The 22500-nt window shown below is 44.9% G+C and overlaps 1 protein-coding gene across 1 annotated transcript in view; it reads left to right on the top strand.

Annotated features, from left to right (window-relative positions):
* Positions 1 to 22500, top strand: part of LOC124020866 (cytosol aminopeptidase-like) — a 34558-nt gene that overhangs the window by 6811 nt on the left and 5247 nt on the right. Inside the window, 8 exon segments of the mRNA XM_046336162.1 lie at positions 1040 to 1145; positions 2617 to 2776; positions 3203 to 3367; positions 3982 to 4037; positions 10745 to 10829; positions 12852 to 12903; positions 12905 to 12995; positions 21358 to 21446. Of these exon segments, the coding sequence (XP_046192118.1) occupies positions 1040 to 1145; positions 2617 to 2776; positions 3203 to 3367; positions 3982 to 4037; positions 10745 to 10829; positions 12852 to 12903; positions 12905 to 12995; positions 21358 to 21446 (804 nt within the window).

Genomic DNA, 22500 nt, shown 5'->3' with positions numbered 1-22500 from the left:
ATATTACCAGAATATTCTACGGTCTTCATGAGGTAATAAATATATTAACTATATTACCAGAATATTCTACAGTCTTCATGAGGTAATATATATTACCAGAATATTCTACGGTCTTCATGAGGTAATATATATTACCAGAATATTCTACGGTCTTCATGAGGTAATAAATATATTAACTATATTACCAGAATATTCTACAGTCTTCATGAGGTAATATATATTACCAGAATATTCTACGGTCTTCATGAGGTAATAAATATATTAACTATATTACCAGAATGTTCTACAGTCTTCATGAGGTAATAAATATATTAACTATATTACCAGAATATTCTACAGTCTTCATGAGGTAATATATATTACCAGAATATTCTACGGTCTTCATGAGGTAATATATATATTAACTATATTAGCAGAATATTCTACGGTCTTCACGAGGTAATATATATATTAACTATATTACCAGAATATTCTACGGTCTTCATGAGGTAATATATATTACCAGAATATTCTACGGTCTTCATGAGGTAATATATATATTAACTATATTACCAGAATATTCTACGGTCTTCACGAGGTAATATATATATTAACTATATTACCAGAATATTCTGCGGTCTTCATGAGGTAATATATATATTAACTATATTACCAGAATATTCTGCGGTCTTCATGAGGTAATATATATTACCAGAATATTCTACAGTCTTCACGAGGTAATATATATATTAACTATATTACCAGAATATTCTACAGTCTTCATGAGGTAATATATATATTAACTATATTAGCAGAATATTCTACGGTCTTCATGAGGTAATATATAAATTAACTGTAGTGACGCTGTAACAACCGATATTAAACTCGTCATCTCACTGAGCAGCAGGATGAAGCAGATATTATAGATGAGAGCAAGACGATACACGCTTAATAATTACCGTGTGTGTGTGTGTGTGTGTGTGTGTGTGTGTGTGTGTGTGTGTGTGTGTGTGTGTGTGTGTGTGTGTGTGTGTGTGTGTGTGTGTGTGTGTGCATACAGGACTTCCCATGCATAGCAGTAGTTGGTCTAGGGAGGAACTCTCTGGGTGTGTGTGGAACAGAGTACTGGGACACCTGTAAGGAGAACATCAGGGCTGCTATAGCAGGTGAGTCTCTCCTTTTACGTGTGTGTGTGTGTGTGATGGTACCGTTCTTAGTGATCTATACACAACCTGCTCCACGTTTTATCAGTCAAATATTTAGTATGTTTTCTAAGAGGTAACAAACCAAGATGTGTTGATAGTGTCTGTCTTCACAGCCCAGAGTTTATACTTGGTGAAGCACCTCTTAGAAGCACCTCTTAGTACCAATAAACCTCTGTGACTCTTAGTACCAATAAACCTTGAATGTGATTCTACCAACTCTGGGTTTAATAACAGCCAGTCTGTCTGGGTTCTCCAGAACCATGTGTTGACCCATATAGAGGTGGATGGGTTTAATAACAGCCAGTCTGTCTGGGTTCTCCAGAACCATGTGTTGACCCATATAGAGGTGGGTTTAATAACAGCCAGTCTGTCTGGGTTCTCCAGAACCATGTGTTGACCCATATAGAGGTGGATGGGTTTAATAACAGCCAGTCTGTCTGGGTTCTCCAGAACCATGTGTTGACCCATATAGAGGTGGGTTTAATGACAGCCAGTCTGTCTGTCAGGAGGCTGCAGGGTTCTCCAGAACCATGTGTTGACCCATATAGAGGTGGGTTTAATAACAGCCAGTCTGTCTGGGTTCTCCAGAACCATGTGTTGACCCATATAGAGGTGGGTTTAATAACAGCCAGTCTGTCTGGGTTCTCCTGAACCATGTGTTGACCCATATAGAGGTGGGTGGGTTTAATAACAGCCAGTCTGTCTGGGTTCTCCAGAACCATGTGTTGACCCATATAGAGGTGGGTTTAATGACAGCCAGTCTGTCTGTCAGGAGGCTGCAGGGTTCTCCAGAACCATGTGTTGACCCATATAGAGGTGGGTTTAATAACAGCCAGTCTGTCTGGGTTCTCCAGAACCATGTGTTGACCCATATAGAGGTGGGTTTAATAACAGCCAGTCTGTCTGGGTTCTCCTGAACCATGTGTTGACCCATATAGAGGTGGGTGGGTTTAATAACAGCCAGTCTGTCTGGGTTCTCCAGAACCATGTGTTGACCCATATAGAGGTGGGTTTAATGACAGCCAGTCTGTCTGGGTTCTCCAGAACCATGTGTTGACCCATATAGAGGTGGGTTTAATAACAGCCAGTCTGTCTGGGTTCTCCAGAACCATGTGTTGACCCATAAAGAGGTGGATGGGTTTAATAACAGCCAGTCTGTCTGGGTTCTCCAGAACCATGTGTTGACCCATATAGAGGTGGATGGGTTTAATAACAGCCAGTCTGTCTGGGTTCTCCAGAACCATGTGTTGACCCATATAGAGGTGGGTTTAATGACAGCCAGTCTGTCTGTCAGGAGGCTGCAGGGTTCTCCAGAACCATGTGTTGACCCATATAGAGGTGGGTTTAATAACAGCCAGTCTGTCTGGGTTCTCCTGAACCATGTGTTGACCCATATAGAGGTGGGTTTAATAACAGCCAGTCTGTCTGTCAGGAGGCTGCAGGGTTCTCCAGAACCATGTGTTGACCCATATAGAGGTGGATGGGTGTAATGACAGCCAGTCTGCAGCAGAGGGAGCTGTTCTTGGGCTGTTTACTTACGATGACCTGAAAACCAAGAAGAAGACCAGAGTCACCACACAGCTGCACGGCAGGTACACACACACACACACACACACACACACACACACACACACACACACACACACACACACACACACACACACACACACACACACACACACACACACACACAGACACACACAGACACAGACACAGACACAGACACACACACACACACACACAGACACAGACACAGACACAGACACACACAGAGACACACACACACAGAGACACACACACACAGAGACACAGACACAGACACACACAGAGACACACACACACACAGAGACACACACACACACAGAGACACACACACACACACACACACACACACACACACACACACACACACACACACACACACACACACACACACACACACACACACACACACACACACAGAGACACACACAAACACGGACATCCACTGACTCTCTGTAACCTGTGTGTGTGTCCAGTGGATGTGTGTCTGGCTGGGAGAAGGGCGTGTTGTACGGAGAGGGGCAGAACCTGGCCCGTTACCTGATGGAAGCTCCAGCCAATCATGTCACTCCGTCAGTCTTCGCTGACACCATCACAAACAGACTGGCTCCCTACGCCGACCACGTCACCGTCCATAAGAGGTACAGAGGGGTACTGGGGGGAGGGACTAGAGGAGGAAGGGGAGGGACTGGAGGAGGGGCTGGAGGAGGGACTGGGGGAGGGACTGGAGGAGGGACTGGGGGAGGGACTGGAGGAGGGACTGGGGGAGGGACTGGGGGAGGGAGGAAGAGGAGGGAGGAAGAGGAGGGACTGGAGGGAAGAGGAGGGACTGGGGGATGAGGAGGAAGAGGAGAGACTGGAGGGGACTGGGGGGACGAGGGATGCGGGAGTGGGGGAGGAGGGACTGGGGGGGTGGGAGGGGGAGGGAGGGAAGAGGAGAGACTGGAGGGAAGAGGAGGGACTGGGGGATGCGGGAGTGGGGGGAGGAGGGACTGGGGGGTGGGAGGGGGAGGAGGGAAGAGGAGAGACTGGAGGGAAGAGGAGGGACTGGGGGGACGAGGGATGCGGGAGGGGGAGGAGTCAGGATGTAACATTTATTTTGACAAAAGGTTTATTACGAATGTCATTAACGTGTGTGTGTGTGTGTGTGTGTGTGTGTGTGTGTGTGTGTGTGTGTGTGTGTGTGTGTGTGTGTGTGTGTGTGTGTGTGTGTGTGTGTGTGTGTGTGTGTGTGTGTGTGTGTGTGTGTGTGCAGGTCTCAAGAGTGGATAGAGGAGCAGCAGATGGGAGCGTTCCTCAGTGTTTCTAAAGGTGATAGATGGGATGGTTCCTCAGTGTTTCTAAAGGTGATAGATGGGATGGTTCCTCAGTGTTTCTAAAGGTGATAGATGGGATGGTTCCTCAGTGTTTCTAAAGGTGATAGATGGGAGGGTTCCTCAGTGTTTCTAAAGGTGATAGATGGGAGGGTTCCTCAGTGTTTCTAAAGGTGATAGATGGGAGGGTTCCTCAGTGTTTCTAAAGGTGATAGATGGGATGGTTCCTCAGTGTTTCTAAAGGTGATAGATGGGAGGGTTCCTCAGTGTTTCTAAAGGTGATAGATGGGATGGTTCCTCAGTGTTTCTAAAGGTGATAGATGGGAGGGTTCCTCAGTGTTTCTAAAGGTGATAGATGGGATGGTTCCTCAGTGTTTCTAAAGGTGATAGATGGGATGGTTCCTCAGTGTTTCTAAAGGTGATGGATGGGAGGGTTCCTCAGTGTTTCTAAAGGTGATAGATGGGATGGTTCCTCAGTGTTTCTAAAGGTGATAGATGGGATGGTTCCTCAGTGTTTCTAAAGGTGATAGATGGGATGGTTCCTCAGTGTTTCTAAAGGTGATAGATGGGAGCGTTCCTCAGTGTTTCTAAAGGTGATAGATGGGAGTGTTCCTCAGTGTTTCTAAAGGTGATAGATGGGATGGTTCCTCAGTGTTTCTAAAGGTGATAGATGGGATGGTTCCTCAGATGGTTCAGCCTCCAGCGACATTATATTATATACAGTTGGTTCAGCAGCCTCATTATATTATATACAGTTGGTTCAGCCTCCAGCATTATATTATATACAGTTGGTTCAGCCTCCAGCGACATTATATTATATACAGTTGGTTCAGCCTCCAGCGACATTATATTATATACAGTTGGTTCAGCCTACAGCGACATTATATTATATACAGTTGGTTCAGCAGCCTACAGCGACATTATATTATATACAGTTGGTTCAGCCTCCAGAGACATTATATTATATACAGTTGGTTCAGCCTCCAGCGACATTATATTATATACAGTTGGTTCAGCCTCCAGCGACATTATATTATATACAGTTGGTTCAGCAGCCTACAGCGACATTATATTATATACAGTTGGTTCAGCCTCCAGCGTCATTATATTATATACAGTTGGTTCAGCCTCCAGCGACATTATATTATATACAGTTGGTTCAGCCTCCAGCGACATTATATTATATACAGTTGGTTCAGCCTCCAGCGACATTATATTATATACAGTTGGTTCAGCCTCCAGCGTCATTATATTATATACAGTTGGTTCAGCCTCCAGCGACATTATATTATATACAGTTGGTTCAGCCTCCAGCGACATTATATTATATACAGTTGGTTCAGCAGCCTACAGCGACATTATATTATATACAGTTGGTTCAGCCTCCAGCGACATTATATTATATACAGTTGGTTCAGCCTCCAGCGACATTATATTATATACAGTTGGTTCAGCCTCCAGCGACATTATATTATATACAGTTGGTTCAGCCTCCAGCGACATTATATTATATACAGTTGGTTCAGCCTCCAGCGACATTATATTATATACAGTTGGTTCAGCAGCCTCCAGCGACATTATATTATATACAGTTGGTTCAGCAGCCTACAGTTGGTTCAGCAGCCATTATATTATATACAGTTGGTTCAGCAGCGACATTATATTATATACAGTTGGTTCAGCCTCCAGCGACATTATATTATATACAGTTGGTTCAGCCTCCAGCGACATTATATTATATACAGTTGGTTCAGCCTCCAGCGACATTATATTATATACAGTTGGTTCAGCCTCCAGCGTCATTATATTATATACAGTTGGTTCAGCCTCCAGCGTCATTATATTATATACAGTTGGTTCAGCAGCCTCCAGCGACATTATATTATATACAGTTGGTTCAGCCTCCAGCGTCATTATATTATATACAGTTGGTTCAGCCTCCAGCGACATTATATTATATACAGTTGGTTCAGCCTCCAGCGACATTATATTATATACAGTTGGTTCAGCCTCCAGCGACATTATATTATATACAGTTGGTTCAGCCTCCAGCGACATTATATTATATAGCGACATTATATTATATACAGTTGGTTCAGCCTCCAGCGACATTATATTATATACAGTTGGTTCAGCCTCCAGCGACATTATATTATATACAGTTGGTTCAGCCTACAGCGACATTATATTATATACAGTTGGTTCAGCCTCCAGCGACATTATATTATATACAGTTGGTTCAGCCTCCAGCGACATTATATTATATACAGTTGGTTCAGCCTCCAGCGACATTATATTATATACAGTTGGTTCAGCCTCCAGCGACATTATATTATATACAGTTGGTTCAGCAGTTGGTTCAGCCTACAGCGACATTATATTATATACAGTTGGTTCAGCCTCCAGCGACATTATATTATATACAGTTGGTTCAGCCTCCAGCGACATTATATTATATACAGTTGGTTCAGCCTCCAGCGACATTATATTATATACAGTTGGTTCAGCCTCCAGCGACATTATATTATATACAGTTGGTTCAGCCTCCAGCGACATTATATTATATACAGTTGGTTCAGCCTCCAGCGACATTATATTATATACAGTTGGTTCAGCCTCCAGCGACATTATATTATATACAGTTGGTTCAGCAGCCATTATATTATATACAGTTGGTTCAGCGACATTATATTATATACAGTTGGTTCAGCCTCCAGCGACATTATATTATATACAGTTGGTTCAGCCTCCAGCGACATTATATTATATACAGTTGGTTCAGCCTCCAGCGACATTATATTATATACAGTTGGTTCAGCCTCCAGCGACATTATATTATATACAGTTGGTTCAGCCTCCAGCGACATTATATTATATACAGTTGGTTCAGCAGCCTCCAGCGACATTATATTATATACAGTTGGTTCAGCAGCCTCCAGCGACATTATATTATATACAGTTGGTTCAGCCTCCAGCGACATTATATTATATACAGTTGGTTCAGCCTCCAGCGACATTATATTATATACAGTTGGTTCAGCCTCCAGCGACATTATATTATATACAGTTGGTTCAGCAGCCTCCAGCGACATTATATTATATACAGTTGGTTCAGCCTCCAGCGACATTATATTATATACAGTTGGTTCAGCAGCCTCCAGCGTTGGTTCAGCATTATATTATATACAGTTGGTTCAGCCTCCAGCGACATTATATTATATACAGTTGGTTCAGCCTCCAGCGACATTATATTATATACAGTTGGTTCAGCAGCCTCCAGCGACATTATATTATATACAGTTGGTTCAGCCTCCAGTTGGTTCAGCCTCCAGCGACATTATATTATATACAGTTGGTTCAGCAGCTCCAGCGACATTATATTATATACAGTTGGTTCAGCCTCCAGTTGGTTCAGACATTATATTATATACAGTTGGTTCAGCCTCCAGCGACATTATATTATATACAGTTGGTTCAGCAGCCTCCAGCGACATTATATTATATACAGTTGGTTCAGCAGCCTCCAGCGTCATTATATTATATACAGTTGGTTCAGCTGCCTCTCCTCCAGCGACATTATATTATATACAGTTGGTTCAGCCTCCAGCGACATTATATTATATACAGTTGGTTCAGCCTCCAGCGACATTATATTATATACAGTTGGTTCAGCCTCCAGTTGGTTCAGCCTCAGACATTATATTATATACAGTTGGTTCAGCAGCCATCCAGCGACATTATATTATATACAGTTGGTTCAGCCTCCAGCGACATTATATTATATACAGTTGGTTCAGCAGCTCCAGCGACATTATATTATATACAGTTGGTTCAGCAGCCTCCAGCGACATTATATTATATACAGTTGGTTCAGCCTCCAGCGACATTATATTATATACAGTTGGTTCAGCAGCCTCCAGCGACATTATATTATATACAGTTGGTTCAGCAGCCTCCAGCGACATTATATTATATACAGTTGGTTCAGCCTCCAGCGACATTATATTATATACAGTTGGTTCAGCCTCCAGCGACATTATATTATATACAGTTGGTTCAGCCTCCAGCCTTATATTATATACAGTTGGTTCAGCCTCCAGCGACATTATATTATATACAGTTGGTTCAGCCTCCAGCGACATTATATTATATATACAGTTGGTTCAGCCTCCAGCGACATTATATTATATACAGTTGGTTCAGCCTCCAGCAGTTGGTTCAGCATTATATTATATACAGTTGGTTCAGCCTCCAGCGACATTATATTATATACAGTTGGTTCAGCCTCCAGCGACATTATATTATATACAGTTGGTTCAGCCTCCAGCGACATTATATTATATACAGTTGGTTCAGCCTCCAGCGACATTATATTATATACAGTTGGTTCAGCCTCCAGCGACATTATATTATATACAGTTGGTTCAGCCTCCAGCGACATTATATTATATACAGTTGGTTCAGCCTCCAGCGACATTATATTATATACAGTTGGTTCAGCCTCCAGCGACATTATATTATATACAGTTGGTTCAGCCTCCAGCGACATTATATTATATACAGTTGGTTCAGCCTCCAGCGACATTATATTATATACAGTTGGTTCAGCAGCCTCCAGCGACATTATATTATATACAGTTGGTTCAGCCTCCAGCGACATTATATTATATACAGTTGGTTCAGCCTCCAGCGACATTATATTATATACAGTTGGTTCAGCAGCCTCCAGCGACATTATATTATATACAGTTGGTTCAGCCTCCAGCGACATTATATTATATACAGTTGGTTCAGCCTCCAGCGACATTATATTATATACAGTTGGTTCAGCCTCCAGCGACATTATATTATATACAGTTGGTATCAGCCTCAGCCTCCAGCGACATTATATTATATACAGTTGGTTCAGCCTCCAGCGACATTATATTATATACAGTTGGTTCAGCCTCCAGCGACATTATATTATATACAGTTGGTTCAGCAGCCTCCAGCGACATTATATTATATACAGTTGGTTCAGCAGCCTCCAGCGACATTATATTATATACAGTTGGTTCAGCCTCAGCGTTGGTTCACATTATATTATATACAGTTGGTTCAGCCTCCAGCGACATTATATTATATACAGTTGGTTCAGCAGCCTCCAGCGACATTATATTATATACAGTTGGTTCAGCAGCCTCCAGCGACATTATATTATATACAGTTGGTTCAGCCTCCAGCGACATTATATTATATACAGTTGGTTCAGCAGCCTCCAGCGACATTATATTATATACAGTTGGTTCAGCAGCTCCAGCGACATTATATTATATACAGTTGGTTCAGCCTCCAGTTGGTTCGCCTCCACATTATATTATATACAGTTGGTTCAGCCTCCAGCATTATATTATATACAGTTGGTTCACATTTATATTATATACAGTTGGTTCAGCAGCCTCCAGCGACATTATATTATATACAGTTGGTTCAGCAGCTCCAGCGACATTATATTATATACAGTTGGTTCAGCCTCCAGTTGGTTCGACATTATATTATATACAGTTGGTTCAGCCTCCAGTGACATTATATTATATACAGTTGGTTCAGCCTCCAGCGACATTATATTATATACAGTTGGTTCAGCCTCCAGCGACATTATATTATATACAGTTGGTTCAGCCCTCCAGCGACATTATATTATATACAGTTGGTTCAGCCTCCAGCGACATTATATTATATACAGTTGGTTCAGCCTCCAGCGACATTATATTATATACAGTTGGTTCAGCCTCCAGCGACATTATATTATATACAGTTGGTTCAGCCTCCAGTTGGTTCAGACATTATATTATATACAGTTGGTTCAGCCTCCAGCGACATTATATTATATACAGTTGGTTCAGCCTCCAGCCATTATATTATATACAGTTGGTTCAGACATTATATTATATACAGTTGGTTCAGCCTCCGCGACATTATATTATATACAGTTGGTTCAGCCTCCAGCGACATTATATTATATACATTATATTATATACAGTTGGTTCAGCCTCCAGCGACATTATATTATATACAGTTGGTTCAGCCTCCAGCGACATTATATTATATACAGTTGGTTCAGCAGCCTCCAGCGACATTATATTATAACAGTACAGTTGTTGTTCAGCCTCCAGCGACATTATATTATATACAGTTGGTTCAGCAGCCTCCAGTTGGTTCAGACATTATATTATATACAGTTGGTTCAGCCTCCAGCGACATTATATTATATACAGTTGGTTCAGCAGCCTCCAGCGACATTATATTATATACAGTTGGTTCAGCAGCCTCCAGTTGACATTATATTATATACAGTTGGTTCAGCCTCCAGTGACATTATATTATATACAGTTGGTTCAGCCTCCAGTTGGTTCAGCCTCATTATATTATATACAGTTGGTTCAGCAGCCTCCAGAGACATTATATTATATACAGTTGGTTCAGCAGCCTCCAGCGACATTATATTATATACAGTTGGTTCAGCCTACAGCGACATTATATTATATACAGTTGGTTCAGCAGCCTCCAGCGACATTTAAAAGGGAAAACAGAGTTGTTGTTTCCTCATGTTTTGTTGTTGATATTGTTACTGTTGAGAGGAGAACTCACCAGAGATCATTTCACCGTTTATATCCTGCCGTCTCCTGTGACAAAGAAACGTTTGGTTTTGTTTTGTTGTTTTAGGCTCAGAGGAACCGCCTGTCTTCCTGGAGCTACACTACAACGGTTGTCCTGACAACACACAGTGTCCTCTACTGCTGGTTTCAAGTTTGGTTCATCAGCCTTTGACAGGTTCACGCGCACACATTTGGTTCACACGTCACTGCTGTCCAATCAGGGTGCTCTGTTCACTGTGTTGGTTCACAGCTAGTGGTTAAAATATCAGTTGGTTCAGCGTTTTTATAAAGATTCCTAGACTCATTTAATTGATACAACTGTTAACTGTTACTTACTCTATCTCTTGTCTCTGTCTCTCTCTCTACAGTTGTCCCTCTCTCTCTGTCTCTCTGTTTGTCTCAGCTGTGTCTCTCTGTCTCTGTCTCTCTCTGTGTCTCTCTGTCTCTGTCTCTCTCTGTTTGACTCTGTCAGCTTCTCTGTCTCTCTGGGTCTCTCTGTCTCTAGTCTCTGGTCTCTTATCTCTTGGTTCTTGTCTCTATATTATATACTCTGTGTCTCTCTGTTTGGTCTGCTGCTCTCTGGGATCTCTCTGTCTTTCTAGTTCTGACTCTTTGTGTCTCTCTAGAGGTCTCTCCTCTCTTGGTCTGCTCAGCTTGTCTGACATTATAGAGGTCTCTAGTTTGGTCTGCAGCTGTCTCAGTCCAGCGTTCTTTCTCTGGTCTGTTCAGCTAGAGGTCTCTCTCTTTGGTGTCAGCTCTGTCTGCTCTCTCTCTCTTGTTGTTTCCTCTCTCTCTCTGTCTCTGTCTCTCTCTGAGGTTCTCTAGTCCTGTCTCTCTCTCTCTCTGCTAGAGGTCTCTCTGTCTCTCTGTCCCTCTCTCTCTGTCTCTCTTCTCTCTGTCTCTCTCTCTCTGTCTCTCTGTTTCTAGTTTGTCTCTGTCTCTCTCTCTCTCTCTGTCTCTTGTCTCTCTGTCTTGGTCTGCTGTCTCTCTCTGTCTCTCTGTCTCTCTCTGTCTCTCTCTGTCTGTTCTGTCTCTCTCTAGTCTTGGTCTCTCTCTTGTCTCTCTCTCTCTCTAGTTTGGTCTGCTCTTGTCTCTCTCTCTCTCTCTCTAGTTCTGGTCTGCTCTTGTCTCTCTCTCTCTCTCTCTCTGTCTCTGTCTCTCTCTGTCTCTGTCTGTCTCTCTGTTCTCTCTTTGGTCTGTCTCTCTCTGCTCTCTCTCTCTCTAGTTCTGGTCTCTCTTGTCTCTCTCTGTCTCTCTCTCTCTGTCTGGTCTGCTCTCTGTCTCTCTCTCTCTCTCTCTCTCTCTCTCTCTGGTCTGCTCTCTCTCTGTCTCCTAGAGGTCTCTCTAGTTTCTCTCTGCTCTCTGTCTCTCTGTCTCTCTCTGTCTCTAGTCTCTGTCTGTCTCTCTCTCTCTCTGTCTCTCTCTCTCTCTCTCTCTCTCTGCTGTCTCTCTCTGTCTCTCTCTCTTCTCTGCTCTCTCTCTCTAGTCTGGTCTGCTCTCTCTCTGTCTCTCTCTCTCTCCCTCTGTCTCTCTGTCTCTCTCTCTGCTCTCTCTGTCTCTCTCTTCTGGTCTGCTCTAGAGGTCTCTCTCTCTCTGTCTCTCTCTGTCTGTCTGTCTCTCTGTCTGTCTCTCTTGGTCTGTCTCTCTCTGTCTGTCTTCTGTCTGGTCTCTCTGCTCTGTCTGCTCTCTCTCTGTCTCTCTGTCTCTCTCTCTGTCTCTCTGTCTCTGTCTCTGTCTCTCTATCTCTCTAGTCTCTGGTCTGCAGCTTCTCTGCTCTCTCTCTCTCTCTCTCTGACCTGCAGCTCTGTCTGCTCTCTCTCTTTCTCTCTCTTTCTCTCTGCTCTCTCTGTCTGTCTCTCTCTCTCTCTCTCTCTCTCTCTGGTCTGCAGCTCTCTCTCTCTCTCTCTCTCTCTCTGGTCTCTCTCTGTCTCTCTCTCTCTGTCTCTCTCTCTCTGTCTCTCTCTCTCTCTCTCTCTCTTCTCTCTCTCTCTCTCTCTCTCTCTTCTCTGTCTCTCTCTGTCTCTCTCTGTCTGCTCTCTGTCTCTCTCTCTGTGTCTCTCTCTCTGTGTCTCTCTCTCTGTCTCTTCTCCTCTGTCTCTGTCTCTCTCTGTCTCTCTCTCTCTCCGTCTCTCTCTCAGCTCTCTCTCTCTGTCTCTGTCTCTGTCTCTCTCTGTCTCTCTCTCTCTTTCTAGTGGTGGGATCAGTCTAAAGCCTCCGTCAGGTATGGTCTGCGATGAGGGCTGATATGGGAGGAGCCGCCACGGTGTGTTCCGCCATCGTCACGGCAGCAGCCCTCAACCTGCCAATCAACATCATAGGTGAGCTTGCGGCGACGTGACGCGCTAGCCAATCAGTGTCTAGAGCAGGGCTCCCCGACCCTCCTGTAGGTTTTAACTCCAGGAGGGTATCTCTCCAGGAACAGGGTTGGAGTTAAAACCTACAGGAGGGTATCTCTCCAGGAACAGGGTTGGAGTTAGTCGTGCAGCCCCTCAACAGAACCCAAAATATAAACTTGTTTTACTCCAATGCTGGTAAACCATGTAATCAAACAATATATATATATATTTTGACCTGCAGCTTGTCTGCTAGAGGTCTCTAGTTTGGTCTGCAGCTTGTCTCCTAGAGGTCTCTAGTTTGGTCTGCAGCTAGAGGTCTCTAGTTTGGTCTGCAGCTTGTCTCCTAGAGGTTTCTAGTTTGGTCTGCAGCTTGTCTGCTAGAGGTTTCTAGTTTGGTCTGCAGCTTGTCTGCTAGAGGTTTCTAGTTTGGTCTGCAGCTTGTCTCCTAGAGGTTTCTAGTTTGGTCTGCAGCTAGAGGTCTCTAGTTTGGTCTGCAGCTAGAGGTTTCTAGTTTGGTCTGCAGCTTGTCTCCTAGAGGTTTCTAGTTTGGTCTGCAGCTAGAGGTCTCTAGTTTGGTCTGCAGCTAGAGGTTTCTAGTTTGGTCTGCAGCTAGAGGTTTCTAGTTTGGTCTGCAGCTAGAGGTTTCTAGTTTGGTCTGCAGCTAGAGGTTTCTAGTTTGGTCTGCAGCTTGGTCTGCAGCTAGAGGTTTCTAGTTTGGTCTGCAGCTAGAGGTTTCTAGTTTGGTCTGCAGCTTGAGGTTTCTAGTTTGGTCTGCAGCTTTGTTCTCTAGTTTGGTCTGCTTGTCTAGAGGTTTCTAGTTTGGTCTGCAGCTAGAGGTCTCTAGTTTGGTCTGCAGCTTGTCTGTTAGAGGTTTCTAGTTTGGTCTGCAGCTTGTCTCCTAGAGGTTTCTAGTTTGGTCTGCAGCTTGTCTGCTAGAGGTTTCTAGTTTGGTCTGCAGCTTGTCTGCTAGAGGTCTCTAGTTTGGTCTGCAGCTTGTCTGCTAGAGGTTTCTAGTTTGGTCTGCAGCTAGAGGTTTCTAGTTTGGTCTGCAGCTAGAGGTTTCTAGTTTGGTCTGCAGCTTGTCTCCTAGAGGTTTCTAGTTTGGTCTGCAGCTAGAGGTTTCTAGTTTGGTCTGCAGCTAGAGGTTTCTAGTTTGGTCTGCAGCTTGTCTGCTAGAGGTTTCTAGTTTGGTCTGCAGCTAGAGGTTTCTAGTTTGGTCTGCAGCTAGAGGTCTCTAGTTTGGTCTGCAGCTTGTCTGCTAGAGGTTTCTAGTTTGGTCTGCAGCTTGTCTCCTAGAGGTTTCTAGTTTGGTCTGCAGCTAGAGGTTTCTAGTTTGGTCTGCAGCTAGAGGTTTCTAGTTTGGTCTGCAGCTTGTCTGCTAGAGGTTTCTAGTTTGGTCTGCAGCTTGTCTGCTAGAGGTTCTAGTTTGGTCTGCAGCTAGAGGTTTCTAGTTTGGTCTGCAGCTTGTCTGGTCTCTAGTTTGGTCTGCAGCTTGTCTCTAGAGGTTTCTAGTTTGGTCTGCAGCTTGTCTGTTAGAGGTTTCTAGTTTGGTCTGCAGCTTGTCTGCTAGAGGTTTCTAGTTTGGTCTGCAGCTTGTCTCCTAGAGGTTCTAGTTTGGTCTGCAGCTTGTCTAGTTTGGGTTTGTTTGTCTGCAGCTTGTCTCCTAGAGGTTTCTAGTTTGGTCTGCAGCTAGAGGTTTCTAGTTTGGTCTGCAGCTAGAGGTTTCTAGTTTGGTCTGCAGCTAGAGGTTTCTAGTTTGGTCTGCAGCTAGAGGTTTCTAGTTTGGTCTGCAGCTTGTCTCCTAGAGGTTTCTAGTTTGGTCTGCAGCTAGAGGTTTCTAGTTTGGTCTGCAGCTAGAGGTTTCTAGTTTGGTCTGCAGCTAGAGGTTTCTAGTTTGGTCTGCAGCTTGTCTGCTAGAGGTTTCTAGTTTGGTCTGCAGCTAGAGGTTTCTAGTTTGGTCTGCAGCTTTTCTAGTTTGGTCTGCAGCTAGAGGTTTCTAGTTTGGTCTGCAGCTTGTCTCCTAGAGGTTTCTAGTTTGGTCTGCAGCTTGTCTGTTAGAGGTTTCTAGTTTGGTCTGCAGCTAGAGGTTTCTAGTTTGGTCTGCAGCTAGAGGTTTCTAGTTTGGTCTGCAGCTAGAGGTTTCTAGTTTGGTCTGCAGCTTGTCTCCTAGAGGTCTCTAGTTTGGTCTGCAGCTTGTCTCCTAGAGGTTTCTAGTTTGGTCTGCAGCTAGAGGTTTCTAGTTTGGTCTGCAGCTTGTCTCCTAGAGGTTTCTAGTTTGGTCTGCAGCTAGAGGTTTCTAGTTTGGTCTGCAGCTTGTCTGCTAGAGGTCTCTAGTTTGGTCTGCAGCTAGAGGTTTCTAGTTTGGTCTGCAGCTAGAGGTTTCTAGTTTGGTCTGCAGCTTGTCTCCTAGAGGTTTCTAGTTTGGTCTGCAGCTAGAGGTCTCTAGTTTGGTCTGCAGCTAGAGGTTTCTAGTTTGGTCTGCAGCTTGTCTCCTAGAGGTCTCTAGTTTGGTCTGCAGCTTGTCTCCTAGAGGTTTCTAGTTTGGTCTGCAGCTTGTCTCCTAGAGGTCTCTAGTTTGGTCTGCAGCTTGTCTCCTAGAGGTCTCTAGTTTGGTCTGCAGCTTGTCTCCTAGAGGTTTCTAGTTTGGTCTGCAGCTTGTCTCCTAGAGGTTTCTAGTTTGGTCTGCAGCTAGAGGTTTCTAGTTTGGTCTGCAGCTAGAGGTTTCTAGTTTGGTCTGCAGCTTGTCTCCTAGAGGTTTCTAGTTTGGTCTGCAGCTTGTCTCCTAGAGGTTTCTAGTTTGGTCTGCAGCTTGTCTGTTAGAGGTTTCTAGTTTGGTCTGCAGCTTGTCTGCTAGAGGTTTCTAGTTTGGTCTGCAGCTAGAGGTCTCTAGTTTGGTCTGCAGCTTGTCTGCTAGAGGTCTCTAGTTTGGTCTGCAGCTAGAGGTCTCTAGTTTGGTCTGCAGCTAGAGGTTTCTAGTTTGGTCTGCAGCTAGAGGTTTCTAGTTTGGTCTGCAGCTTTTCTAGTTTGGTCTGCAGCTAGAGGTTTCTAGTTTGGTCTGCAGCTAGAGGTTTCTAGTTTGGTCTGCAGCTTGTCTGCTAGAGGTTTCTAGTTTGGTCTGCAGCTTGTCTGCTAGAGGTCTCTAGTTTGGTCTGCAGCTAGAGGTCTCTAGTTTGGTCTGCAGCTTGTCTGCTAGAGGTTTCTAGTTTGGTCTGCAGCTTGTCTGCTAGAGGTCTCTAGTTTGGTCTGCAGCTTGTCTGCTAGAGGTTTCTAGTTTGGTCTGCAGCTTGTCTGCTAGAGGTTTCTAATTTGGTCTGCATCTTGTCTGTTAGAGGTTTCTAGTTTGACCTGCAGCTTGTCTCCTAGAGGTCTCTAGTTTGGTCTGCAGCTTGTCTGCTAGAGGTCTCTAGTTTGGTCTGCAGCTTGTCTGCTAGAGGTCTCTAGTTTGGTCTGCAGCTTGTCTGCTAGAGGTTTCTAATTTGGTCTGCAGCTTGTCTGCTAGAGGTTTCTAGTTTGGTCTGCAGCTTGTCTCCTAGAGGTTTCTAGTTTGGTCTGCAGCTTGTCTGCTGGAGGTTTCTAGTTTGGTCTGCAGCTTGTCTGCTAGAGGTTTCTAGTTTGGTCTGCAGCTTGAGGTCTCTAGTTTGGTCTGCAGCTAGAGGTTTCTAGTTTGGTCTGCAGCTAGAGGTTTCTAGTTTGGTCTGCAGCTTGTCTCCTAGAGGTTTCTAGTTTGACCTGCAGCTAGAGGTTTCTAGTTTGGTCTGCAGCTTGTCTGCTGGAGGTTTCTAGTTTGGTCTGCAGCTTGTCTCCTCGAGGTTTCTAGTTTGGTCTGCAGCTTGTCTGCTGGAGGTTTCTAGTTTGGTCTGCAGCTTGTCTCCTCGAGGTCTCTAGTTTGGTCTGCAGCTTGAGGTTTCTAGTTTGGTCTGCAGCTTGTCTGCTAGAGGTTTCTAGTTTGGTCTGCAGCTAGAGGTTTCTAGTTTGGTCTGCAGCTTGTCTCCTAGAGGTTTCTAGTTTGGTCTGCAGCTTGTCTGCTAGAGGTTTCTAGTTTGGTCTGCAGCTAGAGGTCTCTAGTTTGGTCTGCAGCTTGTCTGCTAGAGGTTTCTAGTTTGGTCTGCAGCTTGTCTGCTGGAGGTTTCTAGTTTGGTCTGCAGCTTGTCTGCTAGAGGTTTCTAGTTTGGTCTGCAGCTTGAGGTCTCTAGTTTGGTCTGCAGCTTGTCTCCTAGAGGTTTCTAGTTTGACCTGCAGCTAGAGGTTTCTAGTTTGGTCTGCAGCTTGTCTGCTGGAGGTTTCTAGTTTGGTCTGCAGCTTGTCTCCTAGAGGTTTCTAGTTTGGTCTGCAGCTTGTCTCCTCGAGGTTTCTAGTTTGGTCTGCAGCTTGTCTGCTAGAGGTTTCTAGTTTGGTCTGCAGCTTGTCTGTTAGAGGTTTCTAGTTTGACCTGCAGCTTGTCTCCTAGAGGTCTCTAGTTTGGTCTGCAGCTAGAGGTTTCTAGTTTGGTCTGCAGCTAGAGGTTTCTAGTTTGGTCTGCAGCTAGAGGTTTCTAGTTTGGTCTGCAGCTAGAGGTTTCTAGTTTGGCCTGCAGCTTGAGGTTTCTAGTTTGGTCTGCAGCTAGAGGTTTCTAGTTTGGTCTGCAGCTGGAGGTTTCTAGTTTGGTCTGCAGCTTGTCTCCTAGAGGTTTCTAGTTTGGTCTGCAGCTAGAGGTCTCTAGTTTGGTCTGCAGCTTGTCTCCTCGAGGTTTCTAGTTTGGTCTGCAGCTTGTCTGTTAGAGGTTTCTAGTTTGGTCTGCAGCTTGTCTCCTCGAGGTTTCTAGTTTGACCTGCAGCTTGTCTCCTAGAGGTTTCTAGTTTGGTCTGCAGCTTGTCTCCTCGAGGTTTCTAGTTTGGTCTGCAGCTTGTCTGCTGGAGGTTTCTAGTTTGGTCTGCAGCTAGAGGTCTCTAGTTTGGTCTGCAGCTTGTCTGTTAGAGGTTTCTAGTTTGGTCTGCAGCTTGTCTGCTAGAGGTTTCTAGTTTGGTCTGCAGCTTGTCTGCTAGAGGTTTCTAGTTTGACCTGCAGCTTGTCTGCTAGAGGTTTCTAGTTTGGTCTGCAGCTAGAGGTTTCTAGTTTGGTCTGCAGCTAGAGGTTTCTAGTTTGGTCTGCAGCTAGAGGTCTCTAGTTTGGTCTGCAGCTAGAGGTTTCTAGTTTGGTCTGCAGCTAGAGGTTTCTAGTTTGGTCTGCAGCTAGAGGTCTCTAGTTTGGTCTGCAGCTTGTCTCCTAGAGGTTTCTAGTTTGGTCTGCAGCTAGAGGTTTCTAGTTTGGTCTGCAGCTAGAGGTTTCTAGTTTGGTCTGCAGCTTGTCTGTTAGAGGTTTCTAGTTTGGTCTGCAGCTTGTCTCCTAGAGGTTTCTAGTTTGACCTGCAGCTTGTCTCCTAGAGGTTTCTAGTTTGACCTGCAGCTTGTCTCCTAGAGGTTTCTAGTTTGGTCTGCAGCTTGTCTGCTAGAGGTTTCTAGTTTGGTCTGCAGCTTGTCTGCTAGAGGTTTCTAGTTTGACCTGCAGCTTGTCTCCTAGAGGTTTCTAGTTTGACCTGCAGCTTGTCTGCTAGAGGTTTCTAGTTTGGTCTGCAGCTTGTCTGTTAGAGGTTTCTAGTTTGGTCTGCAGCTAGAGGTCTCTAGTTTGGTCTGCAGCTAGAGGTCTCTAGTTTGGTCTGCAGCTAGAGGTTTCTAGTTTGGTCTGCAGCTGGAGGTTTCTAGTTTGGTCTGCAGCTTGTCTGGTCTCTAGTTTGGTCTGCAGCTTGTCTGCTAGAGGTTTCTAGTTTGGTCTGCAGCTTGTCTGGTCTGCAGCTAGAGGTCTCTAGTTTGGTCTGCAGCTTGTCTGCTAGAGGTCTCTAGTTTGGTCTGCAGCTTGTCTGTTAGAGGTTTCTAGTTTGGTCTGCAGCTTGTCTGCTAGAGGTTTCTAGTTTGGTCTGCAGCTGGAGGTTTCTAGTTTGGTCTGCAGCTTGTCTGCTAGAGGTTTCTAGTTTGGTCTGCAGCTAGAGGTCTCTAGTTTGGTCTGCAGCTGGAGGTTTCTAGTTTGGTCTGCAGCTTGTCTGCTAGAGGTTTCTAGTTTGGTCTGCAGCTTGTCTCCTAGAGGTTTCTAGTTTGGTCTGCAGCTTGTCTGCTAGAGGTCTCTAGTTTGGTCTGCAGCTTGTCTGCTAGAGGTCTCTAGTTTGGTCTGCAGCTTGTCTGCTAGAGGTTTCTAGTTTGGTCTGCAGCTTGTCTGCTAGAGGTCTCTAGTTTGGTCTGCAGCTTGTCTCCTAGAGGTCTCTAGTTTGGTCTGCAGCTAGAGGTTTCTAGTTTGGTCTGCAGCTTGTCTGCTAGAGGTTTATAGTTTGACCTGCAGCTTGTCTCCTAGAAGTTTCTCCACAGGAAGTAGTGGTTTCTCCACAGGAAGTAGTAATGTGTGTTATTAACAGGTCTAGCAACTCTCTGTGACCTGCAGCTTGTCTCCTAGAGGTTGCTCCACAGGAAGTAGAGGTTTCTCCACAGGAAGTAGTAATGTGTGTTATTAACCCCCAGGTCTAGCACCTCTCTGTGACCTGCAGCTTGTCTGCTAGAGGTTTCTCCACAGGAAGTAGTAATGTGTGTTATTAACCCCCAGGTCTAGCACCTCTCTGTGACCTGCAGCTTGTCTCCTAGAGGTTTCTCCACAGGAAGTAGTAATGTGTGTTATTAACAGGTCTAGCACCTCTCTGTGACCTGCAGCTTGTCTCCTAGAGGTTTCTCCACAGGAAGTAGTGGTTTCTCCACAGGAAGTGGTAATGTGTGTTATTAACCCCCCAGGTCTAGCACCTCTCTGTGACCTGCAGCTTGTCTCCTAGAGGTTTCTCCACAGGAAGTAGTAATGTGTGTTATTAACAGGTCTAGCACCTCTCTGTGACCTGCAGCTTGTCTCCTAGAGGTTTCTCCACAGGAAGTAGTGGTTTCTCCACAGGAAGTGGTAATGTGTGTTATTAACCCCCCAGGTCTAGCACCTCTCTGTGACCTGCAGCTTGTCTGCTAGAGTTTTCTCCACAGGAAGTAGTGGTTTCTCCACAGGAAGTGGTAATGTGTGTTATTAACAGGTCTAGCACCTCTCTGTGACCTGCAGCTTGTCTCCTAGAGGTTTCTCTACAGGAAGTAGTGGTTTCTCCACAGGAAGTGGTAATGTGTGTTATTAACCCCCCAGGTCTAGCACCTCTCTGTGACCTGCAGCTTGTCTCCTAGAGGTTTCTCCACAGGAAGTAGTTTTCTCCACAGGAAGTGGTAATGTGGTTTTAACCCCCAGGTCTAGCACCTCTCTGTGACCTGCAGCTTGTCTGCTAGAGGTTTCTCCACAGGAAGTAGTAATGTGTGTTATTAACAGGTCTAGCACCTCTCTGTGACCTGCAGCTTGTCTCCTAGAGGTTTCTCCACAGGAAGTAGTGGTTTCTCCACAGGAAGTGGTAATGTGTGTTATTAACCCCCCAGGTCTAGCACCTCTCTGTGACCTGCAGCTTGTCTCCTAGAGTTTTCTCCACAGGAAGTAGTGGTTTCTCCACAGGAAGTGGTAATGTGTGTTATTAACAGGTCTAGCACCTCTCTGTGACCTGCAGCTTGTCTCCTAGAGGTTTCTCTACAGGAAGTAGTGGTTTCTCCACAGGAAGTGGTAATGTGTGTTATTAACCCCCCAGGTCTAGCACCTCTCTGTGACCTGCAGCTTGTCTCCTAGAGGTTTCTCCACAGGAAGTAGTGGTTTCTCCACAGGAAGTGGTAATGTGTGTTATTAACCCCCCAGGTCTAGCACCTCTCTGTGACCTGCAGCTTGTCTCCTAGAGGTTTCTCCACAGGAAGTAGTAATGTGTGTTATTAACAGGTCTAGCACCTCTCTGTGACCTGCAGCTTGTCTCCTAGAGGTTTCTCCACAGGAAGTAGTGGTTTCTCCACAGGAAGTGGTAATGTGTGTTATTAACCCCCCAGGTCTAGCACCTCTCTGTGACCTGCAGCTTGTCTGCTAGAGTTTTCTCCACAGGAAGTAGTGGTTTCTCCACAGGAAGTGGTAATGTGTGTTATTAACAGGTCTAGCACCTCTCTGTGACCTGCAGCTTGTCTCCTAGAGGTTTCTCTACAGGAAGTAGTGGTTTCTCCACAGGAAGTGGTAATGTGTGTTATTAACCCCCCAGGTCTAGCACCTCTCTGTGACCTGCAGCTTGTCTCCTAGAGGTTTCTCCACAGGAAGTAGTGGTTTCTCCACAGGAAGTGGTAATGTGTGTTATTAACCCCAGGTCTAGCACCTCTCTGTGACCTGCAGCTTGTCTGCTAGAGGTTTCTCCACAGGAAGTAGTGGTTTCTCCACAGGAAGTAGTAATGTGTGTTCTTAACAGGTCTAGCACCTCTCTGTGAGAACATGCCCAGTGGGAAAGCCAACAAGCCTGGAGACGTCGTCACCGCCAAGAACGGCAAAACCATACAGGTATCTGTTACCGTGGCTACTAAACCATACAGGTCTTTGTTACCGTGGCAACTAAACCATACAGGTCTTTGTTACTGTGGCTACTAAACCATACAGGTCTTTGTTACTGTGGCTACTAAACCATACAGGTATCTGTTACCGTAGCTACTAAACCATACAGGTATCTGTTACCGTGGCAACTAAACCATACAGGTATCTGTTACCGTGGCAACTAAACCATACAGGTCTTTGTTACCGTGGCTACTAAACCATACAGGTCTTTGTTACCGTGGCAACTAAACCATACAGGTCTTTGTTACTGTGGCTACTAAACCATACAGGTCTTTGTTACTGTGGCAACTAAACCATACAGGTCTTTGTTACCGTGGCTACTAAACCATACAGGTCTTTGTTACCGTGGCTACTAAACCATACAGGTCTTTGTTACCGTGGCTACTAAACCATACAGGTCTTTGTTACCGTGGATACTAAACCTGCAGGTATTTGTTACCATCGCTACTAAACCATACAGGTATCTGTTACCGTGGCTACTAAACCATACAGGTCTTTGTTACCGTGGCAACTAAACCATACAGGTCTTTGTTACCGTGGCAACTAAACCATACAGGTGTGTGTGTTACCGTGGCTACTAAACCATACAGGTCTTTGTTACCGTGGCTACTAAACCATACAGGTCTTTGTTACCGTGGCTACTAAACCATACAGGTCTTTGTTACCGTGGCTACTAAACCATACAGGTCTTTGTTACCGTGGCTACTAAACCATACAGGTCTTTGTTACTGTGGCTACTAAACCATACAGGTCTTTGTTACTGTGGCAACTAAACCATACAGGTCTTTGTTACCGTGGCTACTAAACCATACAGGTCTTTGTTACCGTGGCTACTAAACCATACAGGTCTTTGTTACCGTGGCTACTAAACCATACAGGTCTTTGTTACCGTGGATACTAAACCTGCAGGTATTTGTTACCATCGCTACTAAACCATACAGGTATCTGTTACCGTGGCTACTAAACCATACAGGTCTTTGTTACCGTGGCAACTAAACCATAC

Source organism: Oncorhynchus gorbuscha, unplaced genomic scaffold (assembly GCF_021184085.1).
Source record: "Oncorhynchus gorbuscha isolate QuinsamMale2020 ecotype Even-year unplaced genomic scaffold, OgorEven_v1.0 Un_scaffold_960, whole genome shotgun sequence".
NCBI lineage: Eukaryota > Metazoa > Chordata > Actinopteri > Salmoniformes > Salmonidae > Oncorhynchus > Oncorhynchus gorbuscha.
Note: the sequence above shows the minus strand (reverse complement) of the source record. Positions and strands in the feature narration are given on the sequence as shown.